This window comes from Dermacentor andersoni, chromosome 4, assembly GCF_023375885.2.
Source record: "Dermacentor andersoni chromosome 4, qqDerAnde1_hic_scaffold, whole genome shotgun sequence".
Lineage (NCBI taxonomy): Eukaryota > Metazoa > Arthropoda > Arachnida > Ixodida > Ixodidae > Dermacentor > Dermacentor andersoni.
In genome coordinates this window covers 61,335,566-61,355,796 of record NC_092817.1, presented here as the reverse complement: position 1 = coordinate 61,355,796, position 20,231 = coordinate 61,335,566, and the positions used below count along the sequence as shown (strand labels likewise).

At 48.1% G+C, this 20,231-nt stretch overlaps 1 protein-coding gene across 2 annotated transcripts in view; it reads right to left on the bottom strand.

Moving 5' to 3' along the window:
• The window catches only part of NAT1 (N-acetyltransferase 1), a 44,879-nt gene that overhangs the window by 5,540 nt on the left and 19,108 nt on the right, over nt 1-20,231 (bottom strand). For both annotated transcript variants that reach the window (XM_050183064.2, XM_050183065.3), the window contains exons 6-7: nt 18,132-18,440; nt 5,230-5,535 (exon numbers count right to left, since the gene is read on the bottom strand). In XM_050183064.2, coding sequence (XP_050039021.1) covers nt 5,230-5,535; nt 18,132-18,440 — 615 coding nt within the window. The remainder of the gene's footprint in view (nt 1-5,229; nt 5,536-18,131; nt 18,441-20,231) is intronic.

The following is a 20,231-nucleotide window of genomic DNA, read 5'->3' as shown; positions in this document are numbered from 1 at the left end:
ATGAAATCAGGCATCTACTTAAGGGGGGACGCGGCCCTTGAAAACTGAAAAATCGCGAAAAAGTCGATTTTTGAAAAACCATATTTTTGGGTTGTATGTCTCATAAGCTACCCATTCTGTAATTATCAGCACCTAATTCAACCGTAAAGTACCAAAAAAAAGCTACTTTTGAGGCCACCGCAGCTCACAAAACACTCGCAAATGCCGAAATGCAGTCGCACTTCGCGCGCGCGCCATTCTCGGCCCATGCGGCCTGCCGACGCCATCTTGGTGTCGTTTTGATCGTGAATTCTTTGTTTTGCCGCCTTGAAAAATGGCATCGTCGGCGCGGTTGAGGCGCTATTGGTGCTTTCCCGCGATGCGATGCGGAGCACTGATTGGCCGGAGCAGCGCGTTCAAATCCCGCGGGCTAAAGCGCGCCTGCCATTGGCTGCTGCGCGGACGGCAGCGGCTGCTCCGTTTGATGCCGCGCTCGCCGCGCCCGCGACGTTGTTGCCCCTTGCTCCGTCAGCCTCAACATGAGCTTTCGAGCTGCTCATCGCCTTGCGCTATCCTTTAGATTATTTTCTCAGCTTTCTTTTTTTCGCTACTTCTTTGCCGCACGCGATGCCTGCAAAGCCCAAGACAATGCAGATGTTCGGTGCGCAGGAGCACGATATGAGTCTTGTACGAGCATCGAACTTCCCATCTCCCGCAGTGAGTGCCGAATGCGTAGACGCCTTTTAGCGGCGGAACTGTGCTGTCGGCAGTCGAAAATCAGACACATTGAGTGCACCTGGAGCCGCAAGAGTTATTTAAAAGCTCTTTCTAATAAAAAAAAAATGTGTTGAACTTTAAGGCCCGTTTTCTCGGAATGGATTTTTTTCGCTAGTAGTGGTGCTGAGGAAGGCGATATCTCAAGAACCGCTCTTAAAATTTGTATGCCGTTCTTTTTACTCTGTTCCTGAATGACTTTACTAGGGGGTAACAGGCTTCCTTTTTTTAAAGCTGGTGCAGTTAATTTAGAATAAGCAATTAATTTTTGATGAATGTGGTCATTACTGGCTACATCAAATTCAATGTTCTCTTAAAATTTTTTTTGGAGCGGAAATTAATGAAAAGGGCTCTTTAGCCCCCTGGGATATCTATCAAAGGATCATCACAGTGAATTTCAGCTTCCTATGATGTCCTGGCATTTCTCCAGGCTCTTCCTCAGGCATATACATGAACCACCTAGTTAGACCTTAATAACTCCGGAACAAATAAACACATATTCATGAAACTTTGCAGTTCCTCGTCGTTCGGTGGTGTGAATGTACCCTTGAAGTTTCATCTGGATATCTTAAATATAAGAAAGTTCGGTCTCCAGGGTAGCCACACTACTTAAGGGGGGACACGGCTCTTTGCGGCGAAAAAATTGCGAAAAAATCGATTTTTTGAAAACGAAATTTTCGACATCTACAGCTAATATTCCTTTAATTCACCAAGTTTCGAATCTCGGGGAAGAGTATTTCGTCCGCAATATCAATTTATAACATCACTGTGAGCTGAATTCCGCGCAAAAACAACCCTTTTTATCGCGGCGCGTAGCTCTTTTTCTACGCGCGCGATCGCAGCCATATTGGTCTCGTTGGAAAGAGGAGCCTTCCTTCTTTAATTTCCCGCCAAAAGTGACTCCGTCGGTACGCCAGTGACGTTGAAATCCGGGGAGAAAAAAAGCCCGAACGCGCGATCCGATTCGTTGACTAGCGCACGTGACCAAAAACGCGCGCTGTGGTTGGCTGCGCGAGGTTCCCATCGTCTGCTCCACTCCGCAGGCGACGCGACTGCGCGTCTCGTAGGTTTGTTGGCACCATGCCCAACGATGTCCGATCCACCGGGAAAGTTCGCCATGAGGCACAAGTTCGGCAAAAAGAAGAAGCGATCAGCTTATAACTTTCAAAAGCGCTCCATTCCTTCTGAAAGCATCGAGAGTAGCTCGCCGCCAACCGCAAATGATGCCGAAACCGCGGACGATGCCGAAGTAGGCCTAGCCAGCTCACAAATGAAATCGTTACGGACAGCGGCCGCGTTCGGCGTGACACTGCAATGTTGCAGCGTGCGGATTTGTTGCAGAGGGAGATGAATGCTCAAAAAAAAACTTCGAGTTCTTGCGTCAACGCCAGCAACAAAGCGGGTGTTGGATTTGCTCACTCGCGCCGACGGCGTTGCAGCCGCGCCAGTCGACGCCGAGGCAGGCTTCGCTTTCCTCAGTAGGACTCCGTGAGCGGACTGATGTCGTCAAGTGCAAGGTGTGCGGCGGCAGCGTCGCAGTAGGCAAAAGCGAACGGTAATCTGGCCTCGCCATAAAGATCGTTATCACGTGCGCGTGTCGCGGCGATATCGCGTCGGCATAGAGCTCGACCCTCGTGAACAACCTTGCCGCGCGCGCGATGCAAGTCACCGGGAATCGGCGAACGGCGCTAAACGATGTTTTTGCCGCATTTGGGTGGCCGTAGTCAGAGCGACTACATTCCTGGTGGCTTTTAGCCACTTTCACTGCAAAGTAATGCAAAATTATTTCTGCACTTTTGATTAAAAGTGAATGTATTCCTTTTTTCTCGTTTTCTCAAAACACCGACTTTTCACTTGTACACAATGTAGGGTCAGATTTTGGAATTTATGCTTTAAAAATTTTCAATTCTGCTTTAGATCAGACAGTAGGGTAGCCACAATTCGAACAGTAAAGATTGAATTGCTATAAAATTACTAATATTTGATATATCAAAATAGTATTCCTACCATTATGTTCCTTATGTTTTCTAGTACCCAGGCATGTGCCAATACGAATTTCGTAGCGCATTTTTTCCCCTATTTCTGCAAATTATGAACAATGAATTTCATTTATCTTCAGAACTAAATGGCCTATTGGAAATATAATTACATATTTGAAATTAGCACAAAGGTCTTAACAAGAATGGAAAGTTCGTGAATATTGATGGAAAACATCATGAACATTATTTGAATTACAGTGTCCCCCCTTAGAGAAGCGAAAGTTTCATTCTTGCCTGGTTGGACCCCTGTATCATCCTTGATCAATTTAGTATTCAAGCATTTGCCGTAATCACTATGAACATGTCCTGAAATGTTTTTCTCGTTTTCTCAAAACGACATTTTTGATGGTAGTGTAGTTTTGGAGTGACGATATCTCTGGTTCTACTCATCTTATTGCAATAATTCTTTTTTCATCAGAAAGGTGGACAAATTGGGAGTGCAGTAGGCCTAAAATGTGAACAAATATCAGTACAGAAATTTTGAAAAAGTAATAATTTCTCCAGGGTTTCACTAATGCCTTCTGCTTACAAAAGTTTGACATGCTGTAACTTCGGCATAAATCAGTTTAGAACATTCATTCTTGTAGCACTGCAACCTCTGATCATTCAACATCATTTTGATGTGCCAGTCTCCTTCATTAACAGCCAGCATTGTAGAGAGAACTTGCCTCCAAATTAGTCCATACAAAAAAACATGAATTGCATATATTTTGAAAAGTACTTGTTGCATGGGAAAACCAATTGAATGTTTGAAATCAGCATGTCAAAATACATAAGTGATGGAAGTTTTATCAAATTGTGGCCACAAATAAAAAATAAAAATTTAAGTGGGGTGTCCCCCCTTAAGAATGTTTGTTGTGTGCAGACTACTTGGCTTGTCTATAAGAGTCGTTCGCGTAGCATTCGACAAATGGTAAGCGCAATCATTATTAGCTAGACTTTGCACACGACATATCGCTGCGGCAAGTTCGGGGTGCGATCATTATGAGAGTAAAAACGGTATTTACCTCGTAGTGAAATATAACAAAATATGCGGTAGAAATTGAGAAAATAGCACTTTCATAGAGTGCTGTCCTCAAAAATTGCAAAAAAATAATGGGCTTTGGAAGGCCCCGTCGGACCGCAGAACGCCCGGCTATCCGTTGATGCAGCGCCGCCATCTTCGTACCATCGTAAAGGAGAGATCGGAGCTATTTCTCCACCGGAAAATAAACCGGCAAATGCAAGCGAAAAAAATAGCAAACGCAGCATTGCGATTGGCCATAGCAGTCACATGGGGCACAGGGCACGCTCCTATGGGCTGTTGTGGATTTGAATTGCTGACCAACCTCTCTCGCGCGCATTAGCGCAGCAGCGAGCTGCGTGTCCCTATCGACATGACTGACGATCGTGGCAGTTTACGCACGTTTTCTGCGATAAGCCACAAAGGAATGAAGTTCCAAACGGCCCACATGTATGGAAGACCACGAAAGGCATAGAAAAGAGGGAGAGAACTACTCGTAGAAGCGGATGCCGCCGAGCTTGTTGACGAGGCACGACAGATGCATTTCGGTGACTGGGAAAGCGTGCTCGCGTGCGCTGCTGACGACGCGACCACAGAACACCTACGCAACCACGAAGGTGCGACTGCGAGCAACGGCACGTCTGCGAGCAGGCTGCTGTGCCGCTCGCCGCTCTTGCACATATTCCGCGAACAGCTCTTCTATTTCGGCGAAGCGGCTCTGCTTCGCTCCACTGAAACCCTTTCTTGTTGCTTTGCTGGCGAAAACATTGTTCTGTTTGCGCCAGTCCCGCACGCAAGTTCCGGAAACTGAACACCCGTAATGTGGCCCGATTTCCGTCCGTCTCCGCGCACATGATAACTTTCCTTTTAAATGCGGCATCATGGTAGACTCGGCATGTCTTAGCTGTCAGCGTTTCCATGCTGATTGAATAAATGCAGAAACGGGAAGACAGGCGGTAGACTTAGGTTACACCAGCGCCTGGTTACACGTACAGCATGGAGGTATGCACATGGAGGAAGCTATGGCAACTAGGCTAGAAGGGTGTACGAGGCGGCCATTTTTTGAATGCCGATGGCGATATCATAACGCGGATTTAGAGTCGTACTCAATTCTAACGCACATACAATTTTTGTACCAGTTTTATCGGAAAAAAGGTCCGTGTTAGATTCGAGTAAATACGGTACTTAGACACGATCATTAGCGTACATTGTATGCACTGCACTTGTCAGCCCGAAACGACCAGACCTGATGAGGGGCCCTCTAAGAAGAATGGCCGTCGCTACACAACAGTATTATGGTCTAAGGATTATGAAAAAATGAAATAAATAAATAAATTGGAAAATCAAATTTTGACAAATTTGACCACTTCAACTGCCACATCCCCCCAAAGTGATCGAACTGTATAACTATAACGACTAGCCAAAGAAACCCACCTGGAAGAGGGCCTTGCCCTTGCCCGGGTAGTCGTCGTTGACATCCTCCTTCCACTTGAGGAAGGCCTCCTCCTCGACGATCTCCAGGTCATACAGGAGCACAAACCAGCGCAGCAGCATGCCTTTAGGAAAGCCCAGCGAGTGCCACAGGGTCTGCAGGGCGTACAGTGCGGTCAGCTGCAAGGCTGACCGCTCACCGAGGAAGGCCCGCAACAGGCCCTGGTACCGCTCCAGCAGCTCCCTCTCCTTGTCCAGCTGGGCACGCTCGGGCGCCACCGCATTCTGCTGCTGCTGCTGTACGGTGCTCTGTGAGCACAAGGCAGAAAAGATAACTAGTTCAGAGGAAATCTGCAAGTCATCCACCCAACAGTAACGTAAAAACCACGAAGGACACCTGTGCAAGTTTTTCAGACAGCTTGAGTTTTGTCTTGAGCAGAATTTGTCCCAATGCAGGGATTTTCAAGAGCCTTAGCTACTGTGAAGCTTCCTTTTTGAGAAATCTGCATGCACAACCTGCCAATTTCAAGACCAGCAAATTAGAGATGGGTCCAGCAGAGGGAAGGAAGATGTTGCGAAACACAGAAGAACAGGACACAGGTAATTTCATTTGAATGACCCGATGCGAAGCACCAATACTGCTAGCAACGTAAACATTAGGTACACTGAAACCCATTTACACAAAACTGATGCATCACTGCCGTGGCACCACTGGCCGGTCATGGCTTATACGGTCGAAACCAGTGATAAAATCCCAAGGGAACACTTTTAATGAAACTTCCACATTTAATGAATTTTTACTGGCAGATTTCAAAAATGCAATTAAAGCTAAACCTCAATATAACAAAGTCAGTAAAATCTGCTATTTGCTTCATTATATCGAAATTTCGTTGTATTGAAATTCAACCTTTTATGCAAATAAGTACAGTCGCCAATCGATCTTTCTTGCAAGGGGCCACAGACTTTTCCGAATTATCAGGCAATAAAATAAAGCAAGCTTGAATGAGAAAACCATTCTGATAAATTTGGGAGTCTGACAAATACGTTTCATGCCACGCCGACGATGGCTTCACATCGGTGATACAAATTAAGCGAAGCCAGCTACGCTTCTGCATGCACTCCACCCCCAGCCCCCACAGCCAATAGCATTGCTCACACTGTGAAGACGCTATCAGGAAAAGCACTGGCAATGGGGAGCAAATGCTTGGTCTGCCTCTCGCTCTAACAGCTAACCGAAATGCAAGATTACACCATCTTCAATACTAAACACACCAGAAGACAGCATCACGGCACACCCACTCCGAGCGTGCAGTGGATTGCCTCTAAAGCAGGATGCACAGCTGCATTCGCAGCTAAACAGCCAAGATGCGCACCAGAAATTGAGACAGGCGCAAACTTACCTCCCGTCGGTCGCGTACGCTTGATCGCGCTTACTGCAAGCTCGCTCCCCTCCCCCCTTTCTACTCGTATGGGCAGGCGGCACTCATGAAGCCACCATCTTTCTCACCTCGCCCTTGCACTTTAACTGGCACCTAAAGCACATACAGTCGCCGACGGATTTTCCGGACTCCAAAAATTCGGACATGCCCGATTATTCGGTCAGCTTCGCGGCACCGCCGTTCTCCCCATAGACCACAATGTATAACAACTGCCGAAAGTTCAGACACCTTGCAACCTCTCGTCCGATTTTTCGGACACTCCTTGAGCCAACTCGATTGAGGGCATCATGCACAGACTCTGACCGGCGCATAGTTCGACTTGCTGAACGCCATTTTTGTTTTGAACGGAGCCTCCTTGCTGCCCCACGAAGTGGCGCTACTGGAAATCCCCGCTCATCATCATCGTTTCTGCCTGGTTCGATAGAGTGGCCGTACAGCAGTTCCGGTTTCAGCTTAGTAAGCCATGTCAAGACAATCCAGCAGCTGATTTGTTTCTTTCGCGCGCGACGCTGTGAGCAGGACACGTTTTTCGTTTGTGCGACTGGTGTCGGCACGGTGGTGTTTGCTTTGTGTGCTGTCTCGAGGTTTCGGTGATCCAACGCGCCGTACAGAAACATCACGTCAACTGTCTAATGGCGCCGACAGTGCCCGCGCAGACTGCGCTGGGGAATGCCGGCAAGCGGGTGCCGGGAGGCCCAAGATGTACTCCCTACCGACGCGGAAAATGTTCTGCAGAGACCTGCGCAGTGGTTGCATTGCGATTCCGGACAACGTCTCATTTGACAGTTTCACAGGTGCTGACGACGGAGAGATCATTAGTCAGGTTTCTGCTGCACCGCCGGACGATGACTCCGAGTCGGAAGATGACACACCATGTGCTACGCTGCCGTCGCATGCGGAGCGTGCACAAGCAGTGACTGTGCTTTCAGTCTCCTATAGTGACCGTACGGCTCTCCGAGATTCAGGCTTATCTGATTGCGCGTAAACGGAACAGCGTGCAACGGCACACTCACGATTTCTTCAAGCCTACTGCCGAGCCCGAATAAGTGCGTGGAAATAAAGGATTTCATTTATTTTTCTTAATCTGCTTTTTCGGACACCTGTTTATTCGGACATTTCCGCAGTCCCCGTGAGGTCCGAATAAACGGTCGGCGACTGTAGTGCACGATAGGATCTTATTGCACTTGGACTTTATACGGAACAGGATGTGGCACGACTTCGGCAGTCATTCCTGTCAAGCAGCTGGCATGTTGAGAGGAGTGTTTGCAAGCAGCCGCTTCCGATTCAATCATTTGACCATCTGTGTCCACAGAAGTTTCAGTTTATTGTCTCGGCATTCCTTTGCAGCAGCAGTGAAATTTCGTTATATTGAAACCTGTACACAAACATCCTTTGTTATATTGAGGTTCTAAATACATGGTGGTCTATGAATAAGAGGTCATGAAAAGTAAAATACTTTGTTATATAGACAATTTCGTTAAACCTCGATATAAACAACTTCAGTATAACTTTTTTCTCATGATAAACATTTTATGGTATTCAGAACAAGAGGTTCTTTTAGGGTGCAATTTGCTAATGAACAGCAACTTGCATGGCAACGTAAAGCACACATAATTGATTCTGAATGTTCATACTGAGTCATAAGCTATAAATCGTTTTAGGCCTTTTTGAACCAGTTATAGGTTGTCAAAGTAAAAAAAAATTCCATATTAATCTTTCATTATCAAGGTGGGCAGCCCAAAGGTGAATTCGCTCACTGCTGCTGCCATGCCTCATTCCAGTTTGGCACTACTTTACTGGCCTTTCTCTAGCTCCTTTTATCTGATGATGTTTCGCAGCGATCCGGCAGTAGTCAAAATGTGAGACTACAGTTGAACCTCGCAAGAACGAAATCGGCGGGAAACGCGAAAAGATTCGCTGTCGCGAAAATTTCGTTGTTGCGAAAAGAGACAGCACAGATAGGTAATGCATCGCAGAACAAAACTTTACTGTCCAAATTCCGTTAGCTTACTTTGCAAGCTTTGCTCGAGGATATAGAACAGCATTGTTGACAGTACAAAGTGTGCCGCATGCGTCGACCAGCAGTGGCAGTAGTGCCGTGGCGCAGAATTTATGGTCAACTGCTTTTGGAGATGCGATCACTTGCCGAGATTTTGCGTAACTTGGCACCGGACGCAGAGCAACAGCGCATGCAGCAGCATTTCTCCAGCGCACGCTGTTGCCCGTTGGCACCGACACGGCCGGTGCCGATCGCAAAAGTGATCGTATCTCGTGTACGCGACGGCAAACGATCGAGATAACGGCCCTTTCGCGTAAATCTACATCTTGCGTAGAATCCGCACACGATGCCTGTCGGGTGGCAGCAAAACCAGCGTTCTTGAAGCAAGGGATGCGTATTCCCGGACGATCGGTCAATCATGGCCCCATGCGTGACACTCCATATGCCGCGACCGCCATCTCAAGCGCCATAAACAATTCCACGTAGGTGGGACGTGGATTTCTTTGTTTTTGCAGCATTTTTTCCCACGGAGGCGCACATTACGCAGTGCACTGCCGCGATCGGGAATAGGGTTTAATGTCTATAGGGTTTAATGAAAAATGGAAAGCTTTAGGATGTAGCCGAGGTTTTACTGAAAAAAATGATACCTAATTCAATAAAATCAGTTGATGCAAACATTATGAAAAGTTCTGTAAGGCAAAGGCATTTGATCGAAAAAGCAAAGCTGAGAAAATTGTATTCAAAGTTTTGCTTACTCTGCCACTTTTGTTTACCTATCACATGGAAAAATGTAATGCTTCAGCATGCAGCCCAGTCATTACTGAACACAATAACACCAAACTCACAGAAATCTGTTCATGTAAAGATTGTGAAAACCTCTGTATTGCATTGGCACTTGACAAAAAAAAAAAAAGAAGCTCAGAAAGTCGTCTTCACTTGCTGTGCAGACGTTCATTAGCTTGAACTTGCGGGAAGTCTCGGACTTCTTCGCCAATGAAGTTTTAATGTCTGCGTATTTTTCACGCCCCGCGCACTCCGCCTCCGTGAAAAACACCGTGTCGAAGCGTTGAGCATGTGAGCTCGGTTCAGCCGCGTCCGTCGGCACCGAAGCAGCATGCGGAAACGCCGAAGTCTACGTTAGGCTTCGGTCAGCCGGCTCGGCCGCTTCCGACGACACTGAATCCGAAGAGACTTGCAGCGTCTCAAAAGTTGGCATTTTCGACGGGTTTAGTCCAGGCGCATCCACCGGCACTGCAGAGACTTGCGGTAACACCGAAGTTGACACCGATCGGCACTGTGCAGCCGCGTCCACCGGCGAAGCTGTTGTTGGCGAGCTCAGTCCAGCCGCATCCACCAAGGGCATAGCAGCTTGCGGCATCACCGAAGCTGTAGTTCTCGACGATGTAGCGCTCTTCTTATTCCATGCGAGTCTTTTTGCTGACTGCTTTTCGCGTGCTTGCTTTCAAGCGTGCGTCTCGCACCATCGTGACACGCGGAACAAGGACACCAGGCACGCAAAAGCAAGAAATTGGTGGTTAAAAGAAGCGACTCAATAGCCAAAATATCTACAAGAACGATAAAGAAAAAGGCAGAACGAAAAATACTAGGAAACAAAGAGGAGCGTGAAAAATGACGCGCGTGCCGGCGAAAGCAGACGACGTGAAGGAGTCTAACAACGCAGCCGCGGGGCCGCGGCAGGCAAAGCATGCGTCACGGCCAATCAGAGGGCTGCGCCTCGAGGAGGCGCTCGTTTCACCCAATCAGCGGCTGTCTTGAGACGATTTCGCGCTTGAGAACGGGTGCCGATCGCTCCACTGCACGAGTCTACAGCGTGCCGAGGGGCGCCAGAATGGAGAGCGGGAAACCAGCTTTCAAACGAGACCAAGATGGCGCCGATCGGTTCGCGTCGCGCGGAGCTATGGCAGCTTGAAAATGAGGCAAACCTTCGCGCTTGGCGTTCAATTTCGGCTCACCGACGTTTCTAAATTGCAGTTTTTTATACTTCGATTAGGAATTGAGCCATAACATTTTGTAAAGGCATAGTTGGGACATTAAAGACTTCAAAAAATGCAATTTTCGAAAATTGCCATTTTTGACCATTTTTCGCGATTTCAAGACCCGCGTCCCCCCTTAAGGGGGGACACGGGTTTTAGATCGCGAAAAATGGCCAGAAAACAGATTTTTTGAAAATCACATTTTCAGTTTCTATAACCCTTTTTCTGTGTGATACCCAAATATCATCCCTGTAAACCACCTAGAAGTACTCTAAAAAATTCGTTTCATTAGCGAAGGTGGCGAAAAATCTCGCGGAAACCAAGAAAGAACAGCGTTTTTCACGCCACAATATCTCCGGAACGGCGCGACCGAGCGCCGCCATCTTGGTCTCGTTGGAAAGCGCATTTCTCCGTCTTCAAATTTGCCGCTTCAGCGATCTCCTCCATACAGAAACAAGCGCACAAAAAGCAAATGATTGAAGGTCGTGCCGGAGTCTGCGATTGGCCGCGCCCGCCACGTGACTCCAGCGCGGTTCGCCATTGGTCCGGCGCTCGCGTCGTCTGCTCGGCTCTTTGCACCTCGCGAGTTTGGTGTCTCCACTCGCCGTAATCTCGACGTGTCAAAACGGGCGCTACGCGGACATCGCAGTAGCGTGACCGATCCCTACGCTTGTGGACGTTTCAGACTCGCGGCTAAGCATTCCGAGCGTCGGCGAAGCGGACTTCGCGACCAAGATTCACGCGCGGAATCCTCGGACATGCGGCTAAGCCTTTCAGCACTCTGTGTTCCGAATTCGTGACAAATTCGTGATCGCGCGCGCAATCCTCGGAAACGCGGCTAAACATTTCGCGCATAGGGAGCCTCCGACTCGGCGATCATGCACATCGCGCGCGGACTTCTCGGACCGTCACCTAATCATTTTGTGCATCGGCGCCTCCGACTGCGCGAACCAGCGCATCGAGTGTCGACTCCTCGAGCCCGCGGCTAGAAATTTCGCGCGTCGGCACGTAGGACTGCGCGAATGAGTGCGTCGAGTGTCGACTCCTCGAGCCCGCGACTAGGCATTTCGCGCGTTGGCCATTCGGACTGCGCGAATAAGCGCATTGAGGGTCGAGTCCTCGAGCCCGCGACTAGGCATTTCGCGCGTCGGCACCTTGAACTGCGCAACTAAGCACATCGCGCGTCGGCTCCTTGTATCTGCAGCTATGCATTTCGCACATCGGCACTTCGGACTCGCAACCAAGCACATTGCGCGTTCACTCTATTATCATATTGTCACGATAGCTCGTAACAATATCTATCATACCACCCCTTCATAAAGAGAACCTCATCATGAGCTCTGTTCACTAGGCCCCTTGGGCTGGTACACACCTGGCTGTAGAAGAAGTGATCGAGGCATCATACAAAAGTAAAATTCTGGAAAGCACCTAGCAGCTGCATATCTATCACTGACTCTCTGATCCTAAGTTCCACAGCCACTGTCAGGTGAAGATGACTTGGAAGGCTACTTACACTCGGAGCCTTCATTCAGTAACATGGTTAATTCTACCAAATGAAAAAAAAGTGCCTCACTGATTGTAATGGAGACTGCTATCAATCAGGCGGCCTGCATGTACAACACTGGAACTATATTCATGCCCACACAGAGTTCTACACTTCGGTTTGAAACCCAGGCACCATGCTCTTTGTAGAGCGTGGTGCCTAATAAAGTTTCTTGTGCTAGTTCAGTGGCCAGTGTGCTATTATTTTGAGAGTGTGCAGTCACACATTTAGTATGGTCATTCTTACAAAACACAGCTTCAAAATGGTGCCATTTGTATTGCTGTAGATTCACTTCAGCAAAAGCTACATTTGTTTGAAACTTCAAATGCATTTATTTCAGTTCGATGTTTTTGCACACTGTACTCCGCCTTACGGGTGTTTTTTCTAGGTTGTTCTTGGCCAAAAATGACAAGGGTGGTATCATTTTATTCGTATTGAAATGATCTGGGGGGTGATGCTATTTTTATTACTCTTGCGCCGTCATGAAAATTACATTCAGGTATAGTAATCGCTGCTAATTAGAAAAAAATTTTCATAATAAATGCAAGATTGCTTTCTTGTCCGCAAAATGCTTCCAAATGAATAAAAATAGCATCACCCCCTACAGTAGGTCTTTAGCAATGGTGTCATGCATTTAGTTTTTGGTTTAGCAAGACGGAATCATCAAAAAGCTCCGTAACGAGTTTGAAATTAATTTGACTTCAGACCTCAATATTTTTTGAACTGCTACAGCTATCAGAAATCTAATTACAGATCTGAAATCAGCATGAAAAATTACCCCAGACAGTGGAGTTTATTAAGGATTCACCCAAAAATAAAAAAATTTTTAAGACCCACCTCCCCCCTTAAGGGGGGATGAGGGGATCGGAACTAACATTTTCATTTTTTATCTTAGAGTGATGAAATTTGGCATACAGGTTCGAAATAGCATCAAACAGACAGCTGCAAAGTTTCACAATCATATCTTCAGTAGTTTTTATTTTATCATTATTTATATATTGCTCACATGTTGCTTGCTCGTGGAAAGCCTAGCGTGACAGCAAAATGGGTTATGGGTCTGTAAATGTTTTTAATAGTTACTAAGAAGTATAGTCTAAGTCAAGATTCTCTTAATTTCTTTTTAAATTTCTCTGCTCTTCTTCTAAACGATATAGTATGCACCTTCTCTTTATGTTTAGAATGTATCATGCTCCAATTATTGTGTAATAAAAAAATGGTGAGCCTAAATGGTAAATCTGAGACTGTCTTGACATAAGGCACACTTCACCAATTGCAGCAAAACAAACAGGATTAAAATCCGTGCTCCCATTGCCGTGCTATGCTTTCCACGAGCGAGGTGATAAGCTCAAAACAAACTTTTGAGAAAACAAGCCTCAAAGTTCCATACTGGCACACACTGTCTAGAATGCTCCTGCATTGTAGAATTTGGTGTCCTTGGCAGCAGGTGACTTCTTAGCCCTCTGTCCTTTCAGGAGATGGACTTTGTGTGCCTTCTTCATTCGCTGGGAGTCTTTCTCGACAGCCCGCTGAAGAGAGAGGGCACCAGGGCGCAGGCCCAATGTTGTGCACAGGTCTGAATAAGCTTTCAGACTGCCCGAGTTGTACTTTGAAATTGCCTCGTGCACTGCTGTTTCCACAGCAAACAGTGAGGCATGCTGGTCTTTTGATACTAGTGACCATATCACTGAATGGAGACTCTCAGCCGCGTTTTGAGTTTTGCCTCCTCTGCACCGGGCCAGCAACTGAGGGTCTGAGAGGCGCTGGTACACAGGCAGGAGTGCTTCAGCAACTTTAGCTGAAAGCTTGTACTTGCGAGCTGGTGCTGGCTGCCCTTCTGCCTCAGCTGACCGGTGGTTGCACCAGCTAAGGGGGCCAGGGGGACACAGCTCATGATGGGGCTCATCATCTGTTGATGTGATGTGGTAGTACGTTGCCATTACTGCCCTTTGCATTTCCTCGACTTCCGAGTGGTTCCGCAGAGCAAGGCCATAGTAGTTTGTCAGTTTTTTGATGAGCTGCTGTGTCAGGCCCCCCTTTCCACCTAGTGGCTCTCCTTTCTTTGCCTTGGCCACCAAAGAGCGAAGTGCAGCCCCCATTCGTTTTTTAACATGATTTATGCAGTCCTCTTTAGATAGCTGCACAAAACCATAAACTTCTTCATCACATAGAGTGCGAAACATGCGGCTGTCCCCGTCACAAACTATGTTTGTGTAACGTAGATCATTTCTGCTCAAGGAGCGCCTGAAGAGCTGTAGTGCAGCCTCAACCTCCATTCTTCCAGAATTCACATCAGTGTTTTTCTGGCACTGGTGTTGCTGCTTCCATTCAGCATAGTTGGGGTCACTTTCTGCTGGCTGTCGGCTGCACCCAAGGCAGAAGTTGGACAGAACTATGCAGTCCAACACAAGCCCTGTATGGAAATCAATTATACAGCCTACGCCGGTATGGGAGCTGTGGCCGCGTGTCAACCATGTGCCATCATACACTACTGTAATGTTCTTTGAAAATGTTGTCTCCATTTCAGTGTACACCTTTTTCACTGCCTCTACAGCATCTGTGAAGATGTGTGCAGCTGCCGCTGCGGCAGGCTTGAAAGTCTTTTTGAGGTGCCCATCATATGTTTTGTGGTGTAACCCACGATGAGAGACATTCATGGTGGCCCAGAAGTCATTAAGAGCAGTTGGTCCTTTCCCAATGCTCTTTATTGCTTGCATAGCTCTGATGTTGACCTCGAAAGCTCTAGAGCCGCTCTTCCTTTGTGAGGACCACTCAGACTGTAGGGTACTACCACAGGAAATGCATGAAAGTACCATCTTCACAGCTAGTCCCAGTTCAGTCTCGCGGTGCACTGCTAGGCCGGGCTGCTGACAAGTTGGGCAAAGCGGGGAACCAATCAGCGAGTTCAAAGCAGCAACTTGAACAAGCATAAACTCCTCTTCTGGAGGTGCGGGAATGGCATTTTCCTGTGAGCCAGTCAGCCCGAACTTGCGCTCCGTTGCTGAAACCGCGCGAAGCGATTCGCGAACTCTCGACGCTTGCAGTTCTGCAGTTTCCGCGGACACAAATCGTGTTTCCAGGTGAGCTTGAATAGTGCGACGTTCACTGGGCGAACAGTCAACACTGCGATGAGCGGCAAGGTCGGCCGCCGGCGCATCCGCGGCAGCGAGCGTGCGCCCGCGTTGCAGCTCCGTCGAAGCGCCGGAACTCGTCGATGGCATGGGACTGCCTTCACTGGCGGTTGTTGGCTGCGGAGACATCTCGGCGTTGAACGACACACCGCGGAAGCGCGTCTCCGATGCTCTGCAGTCGGGCGGCGATGACCGCTGCAAGCTCACTCCGTAATCTGTGCTGGACGAACTTGCGACGGGACGCTCGCGTACGGCGAGACTCACTGGCATGTCGATCGTCACCGGTGAAGTAACACTGCGCCCGCGCTTCGACGGCAAAAGATCATGGTTCGTCTCACTATCGCTGGCTGGTGCTCGACTCGGCGCAAGATCCCGCAGCACGTTGGGCGAGAGATCGCACAGCACGTTGGGCGCGTACTCCGCCGATTCTGAACGGACGCTCGGCTCGGCCGAACCACCTGCTGACAATCGCCGCTTCTTCCTTGCTGTGACGGGCTTGCGTTTCCGCTTCCCGTAGGCATGCTTCGTCCGGTACTTCTTTTCGAACGTGCGCGGATCCATTGCACGTGGCCGACGTCCTCGAAACACAAGAGAAGGAAAGTCCAGAAAGGCTTCCCAGCAGCGGACAAAAGCAGACGCTCCTTGCGCTCCTTGCCTCAGCCGCCATTATGGCGCGGCGTCGACCAATGAGGAGGCGCCTTACAACGAGCCGCGGCGCAGAGCCAATCGGGGCGCGGCAGCCATTGGCTGCTCCGTGCTGCCACTCTCCTGTTTTTCTTTTTTTGTGCGCTTGCTGGCTGGCAGGGAAGGAAGGGAAGGGCTGGGACAAAGAGTCAAAGAGTCGGGCTTTCCAACGATACCAAAATGGCGGCGCTCCGTGGCGGGAAAGCCGAGCAGTCGCGCGTTGAACTTCGCGGCTTTTTCGCGATTTCGGGCGGATTTGTGGACGCCGGCACCGACAAATATATTTATTTTAAGTGCTTAGAGTTTGTTTTTCGGTGAAATATTTCAGTACAAGATAGAAATGATGCTGTAGATTCTGAAAAGCGTACTTTTCAAAAATCGATTTTTTTCGCGAAAATCGCGATCTGATCCCCGCTTCCCCCCTTAAGCGTCGAAAACACTCGGCACACTTTGTCAACATTACAGATTGCTTTCAAGACAGCAGCCGCCGTAAGCAGCAACCTCCAGAGTATAGCTCTCTCAACACCCCTTCCCCCTCCCCCTCCCAAGCCTCTCGCACAAAAGGCGGCGGTACGTTTTCGCCACGCCTTCTTCCCTCACGCGCGCGATATTGAGCCGCGATCGTTGGCTGACCCTCGTAAGTCAGTCGTCACCCAGTGTCAACACTTCAAAAACTTTATGCGCCAGATTCTGTAATAAAATTGCTGCTAATTTTATCCGCTGTAGCCAATAGTCCATTGTAGCACAATCCATTAACTCTGTTGCATTAACAAAATAGGTAGAACAAACTAAGGCTCAAATGTGGTCTGTTATATCTGAAAGTCTGTTGCATGTGGGTCCGTTGTTCAGAGCTTAGACCGTATTATGATACGGCGGACATTTTTTGTCGATTACAGTAGAACCCCGCTTTTACGTTCCTCACTGCTGCGTTTTCCCGGCTGCTACGTCGCTTTCATCCGGTCCCGGCATAGCTTCCACAGGATCCAATCTATAAGGAACCCCACTGTTACGTAGTAGCTGTGAAAACGTTCTCGCATGATGCGTCGCAACCCGAACCCACCTGGGCTAAAGTAGGCAACGCGCTCCAGCCGCCATTTTGACTTTTGAAGAGTTTTGACCGGGCATGGCCGGGCTTGGCTATGGAACTGGCTGCAAGAAGCCGCACGCCAGTTCGCGAGGCCGCCACTAGGTGGCCATTCGTGAAAAATGCTCTCACTATCATCACTGCAATTACGGTCACCGCGTGCCGCATGGTTTGTTGGACGCATAGAGTTTCTCACTACATTGTGAGAAACTGGTTGGACGGGTCGACTCACGGAGGAAGGAAACTCAGGAGAGGCCCTGACGTCACTCTTCGGGAAGCTATAGGTAAAGGGAAGCCGGAATTTGGCGTTGCTCCGCCTATCGGGCCAGCTCTCCTCTCTTGTTTACGTTTCTCGCGAAACCACGCAGCGCTGCGCACAGCCGGGCTGCTCGGATGCACGCGCTCCGCAGCAATACTAAACAATCGTTAGCACGTTAGTATGATTACGCCAAAGAGGGCAAAATTTCCCGCGGATATTCATTCGTCCGTTGCCGTTGCCTGGCGCGGTGACGACGAAGAGCACGAGCCGCATGATGCCGGGGAGTTGCCAAATCCTAGCTTTGGAGAAGCCGTCGCGGCTCTGGACCTCCTCCGCAGGTACATCGCACCTCACAGCGACGCTGACAGCAATGCGGCCTTCCAGGCTATTGAGAAACGTGTGGCGCTTTCCAGCGAGCGAAACAAACTGCAAGCCACCATTCTAGACTTTTTTTTAATGTTCTAAGCGCACTCTGTGGAAATAAATTGTCTATAGTTGAAGCTGCACTTTTCTCCTTCATTTTCGGAGCTTTCCTCACTGTTGCGTTTTCCCGGCTGTTACGTTTTTTTTCCTCGGTCCGGTGAAAAACGTATGAACGGGGTTCCACTGTATCAGGGTCCTTGTTGCAATGAGAGTCAACTGTATCGAGCTTTTTGGTGTAGTAACATGTAAGCAGAAGGTCCCTCCCATAGCTTTCCCTTCGTTACCACAGAAACTTGTCTGCAGGCAGGCAACTTAGGCAAAACATGGAGAAAGAGAAGGGGGTACTGCTCACCTCATTATTTTCCGAGTCATTGGTACCCTGGTTGGTGTTGAGAAGCTGGGGCATGGTGGTCTGGCCAAGAATGTACCGCAGCAAGCAGGTGACCAAGGCATGCACAAAGGCCGGTTGAGTCTGCTGCTGGGGGTCAACAGAGTCTCGAATCCACCGGTACAGGGCCGTAGCGCTGGGGTCTGCCTTCAGCTGCCGCCACAGATCACCCTGCAGCCGGGGCAGCAGGAAGCCCAGGCCCCGGTCTTCCAAGACCTCTGCCAGACGCTCAGGGCCACGGTTGCCCTCGGGAAGCAGTGACTCTAGGTCCACCTGCAAAGGTGCACCAACAACTCGCCCTTCAACAACAATTTTGGTCACACACTGTCCACAGTTGCTACAAGCCCAAGGACAGCTCTCTCCCTCAGAGACCCTTGAAAGGTTACTATCAAAGCATGTCCCACAGTGCCCGATTCATGTTTTGTGTGCCATCACATAAATATGCTCTATGCTTTCCGATTACATTACCCTGACACCAAACTGTTCTCCAAGGGCAATGAAGCCACACTGGCCCTTCCGCATCGAACACCCTGCACAGTTGCAAGTACCTGCAGCATCAGTAATCGCCACCAATCAAGGCATCAAAACGGATATTTAAGGGGAGACGTGGGTCCCAAAACCAACTTTGTTAATTTTAGTGTGAACGAGATGATATTTAACAGTATTGTACAGCTTTTTCTGCTGATTGCAAATATCTAATTAGATTTTGTATATCTTCATTAGAACAAATGATGCAAAGTATTTAATAAAGAAATTCAATCAATTTCTTACAGGACTTTTCAGAAACTTAACTTTGTCAAAAGGAAAAACAAAGTATACGGCCAGAACGCCAGAGAGTAGCTTTAGCCGGTGATGCTATTTTTATTGTTCTCAGTGCAATTATAATGCAAAAATACCAGATGTAAACATAATTTCAATATTCTTGCTAATTTCCATTTGTATTTAGTGGCAATTAAAATTTAGCCGGCAACTTTAGAAATAAATAAATAGCATCACCGGCTAGATCCATTCGACACAAATATATTGATACCAAACATTTTGCTGGTACTTAGAAACATATGAAGATCCCCCGTAAGGCAGTGTGCGGTGTTCAAAAAAATGAAGCTGAGAAAAACGAGTTTGAACTTTCAGTTCACTGTAACTTTTAATGGACTAACAATATGGCAATATAAATTGCACCACCATGTAGCCCTGTCTTTCAGCAACAAGTTCATGACATATATATGGCCATTTTGCAAAAATAACATTGAGATATTGGTTGCAAAATCATGCATAGTCATTGAAAGCAATGCCAAAAAGCTAGCACCACGAGCTTCACATTCCTATTTTAGTTCCTTGTTGAACAGAAGGCACACAAATGGCATCCCTATGCAAATAAAGTTGCGCAGAGTTCATTGCCACAACAAAATATGTGCTTTCCACAAAGTTTATGGCTACAACAAAAAATTTGGATCAAATCCCAGTGGTGGTTGCCATATTTCAATGGAGCTGAAATGTAAAAAAGTTCCTGTGCTTGTGTTGTAGCGCTTCCCAAGTGGTCAAAATTGGCCCAGAATCATATCACGGTTCTGGAATGTAAAATCCCAGAACTCAAATTAAAAAAAAAAAAATCTCTTGCACACTCTCACAATTGTGCATTCAGCAAAAGGTCACACTATAAAAGCCCAGGACTGTAGGCAGAGTCTGTTGGTGGCTTGTGCCTCTTTGCAAGCTTGTTTATCAAAGCATTTCTGTTTGTGTGACCCTTGTTGGACATGTGAAGCCTCCGACGATCCTTTCACGCATGCCACACGTGGAGCACTCCAGCACAAGTTTGGCACAGAGCCCGTACTCCTTGGCGGGGTCCTTCGAAAGCATCAGCGTTTTCTTGGCGCACGCGGTACACTGCACAAGTCCAAAAAGTCTTGCACCATGGATAAATCCACAATAGCAAGTTCCGTTCCGCTGTCGCTGACGTCCCCTTTCGTGTCAACACCCAGCAGCTCAAACTTTCTCTCAGTTGCAGACTGCGACGCCAGGCGCGTTTTCGCCTTCTCGGGGATCGCTGCGCGCTTGCTTCTTTCT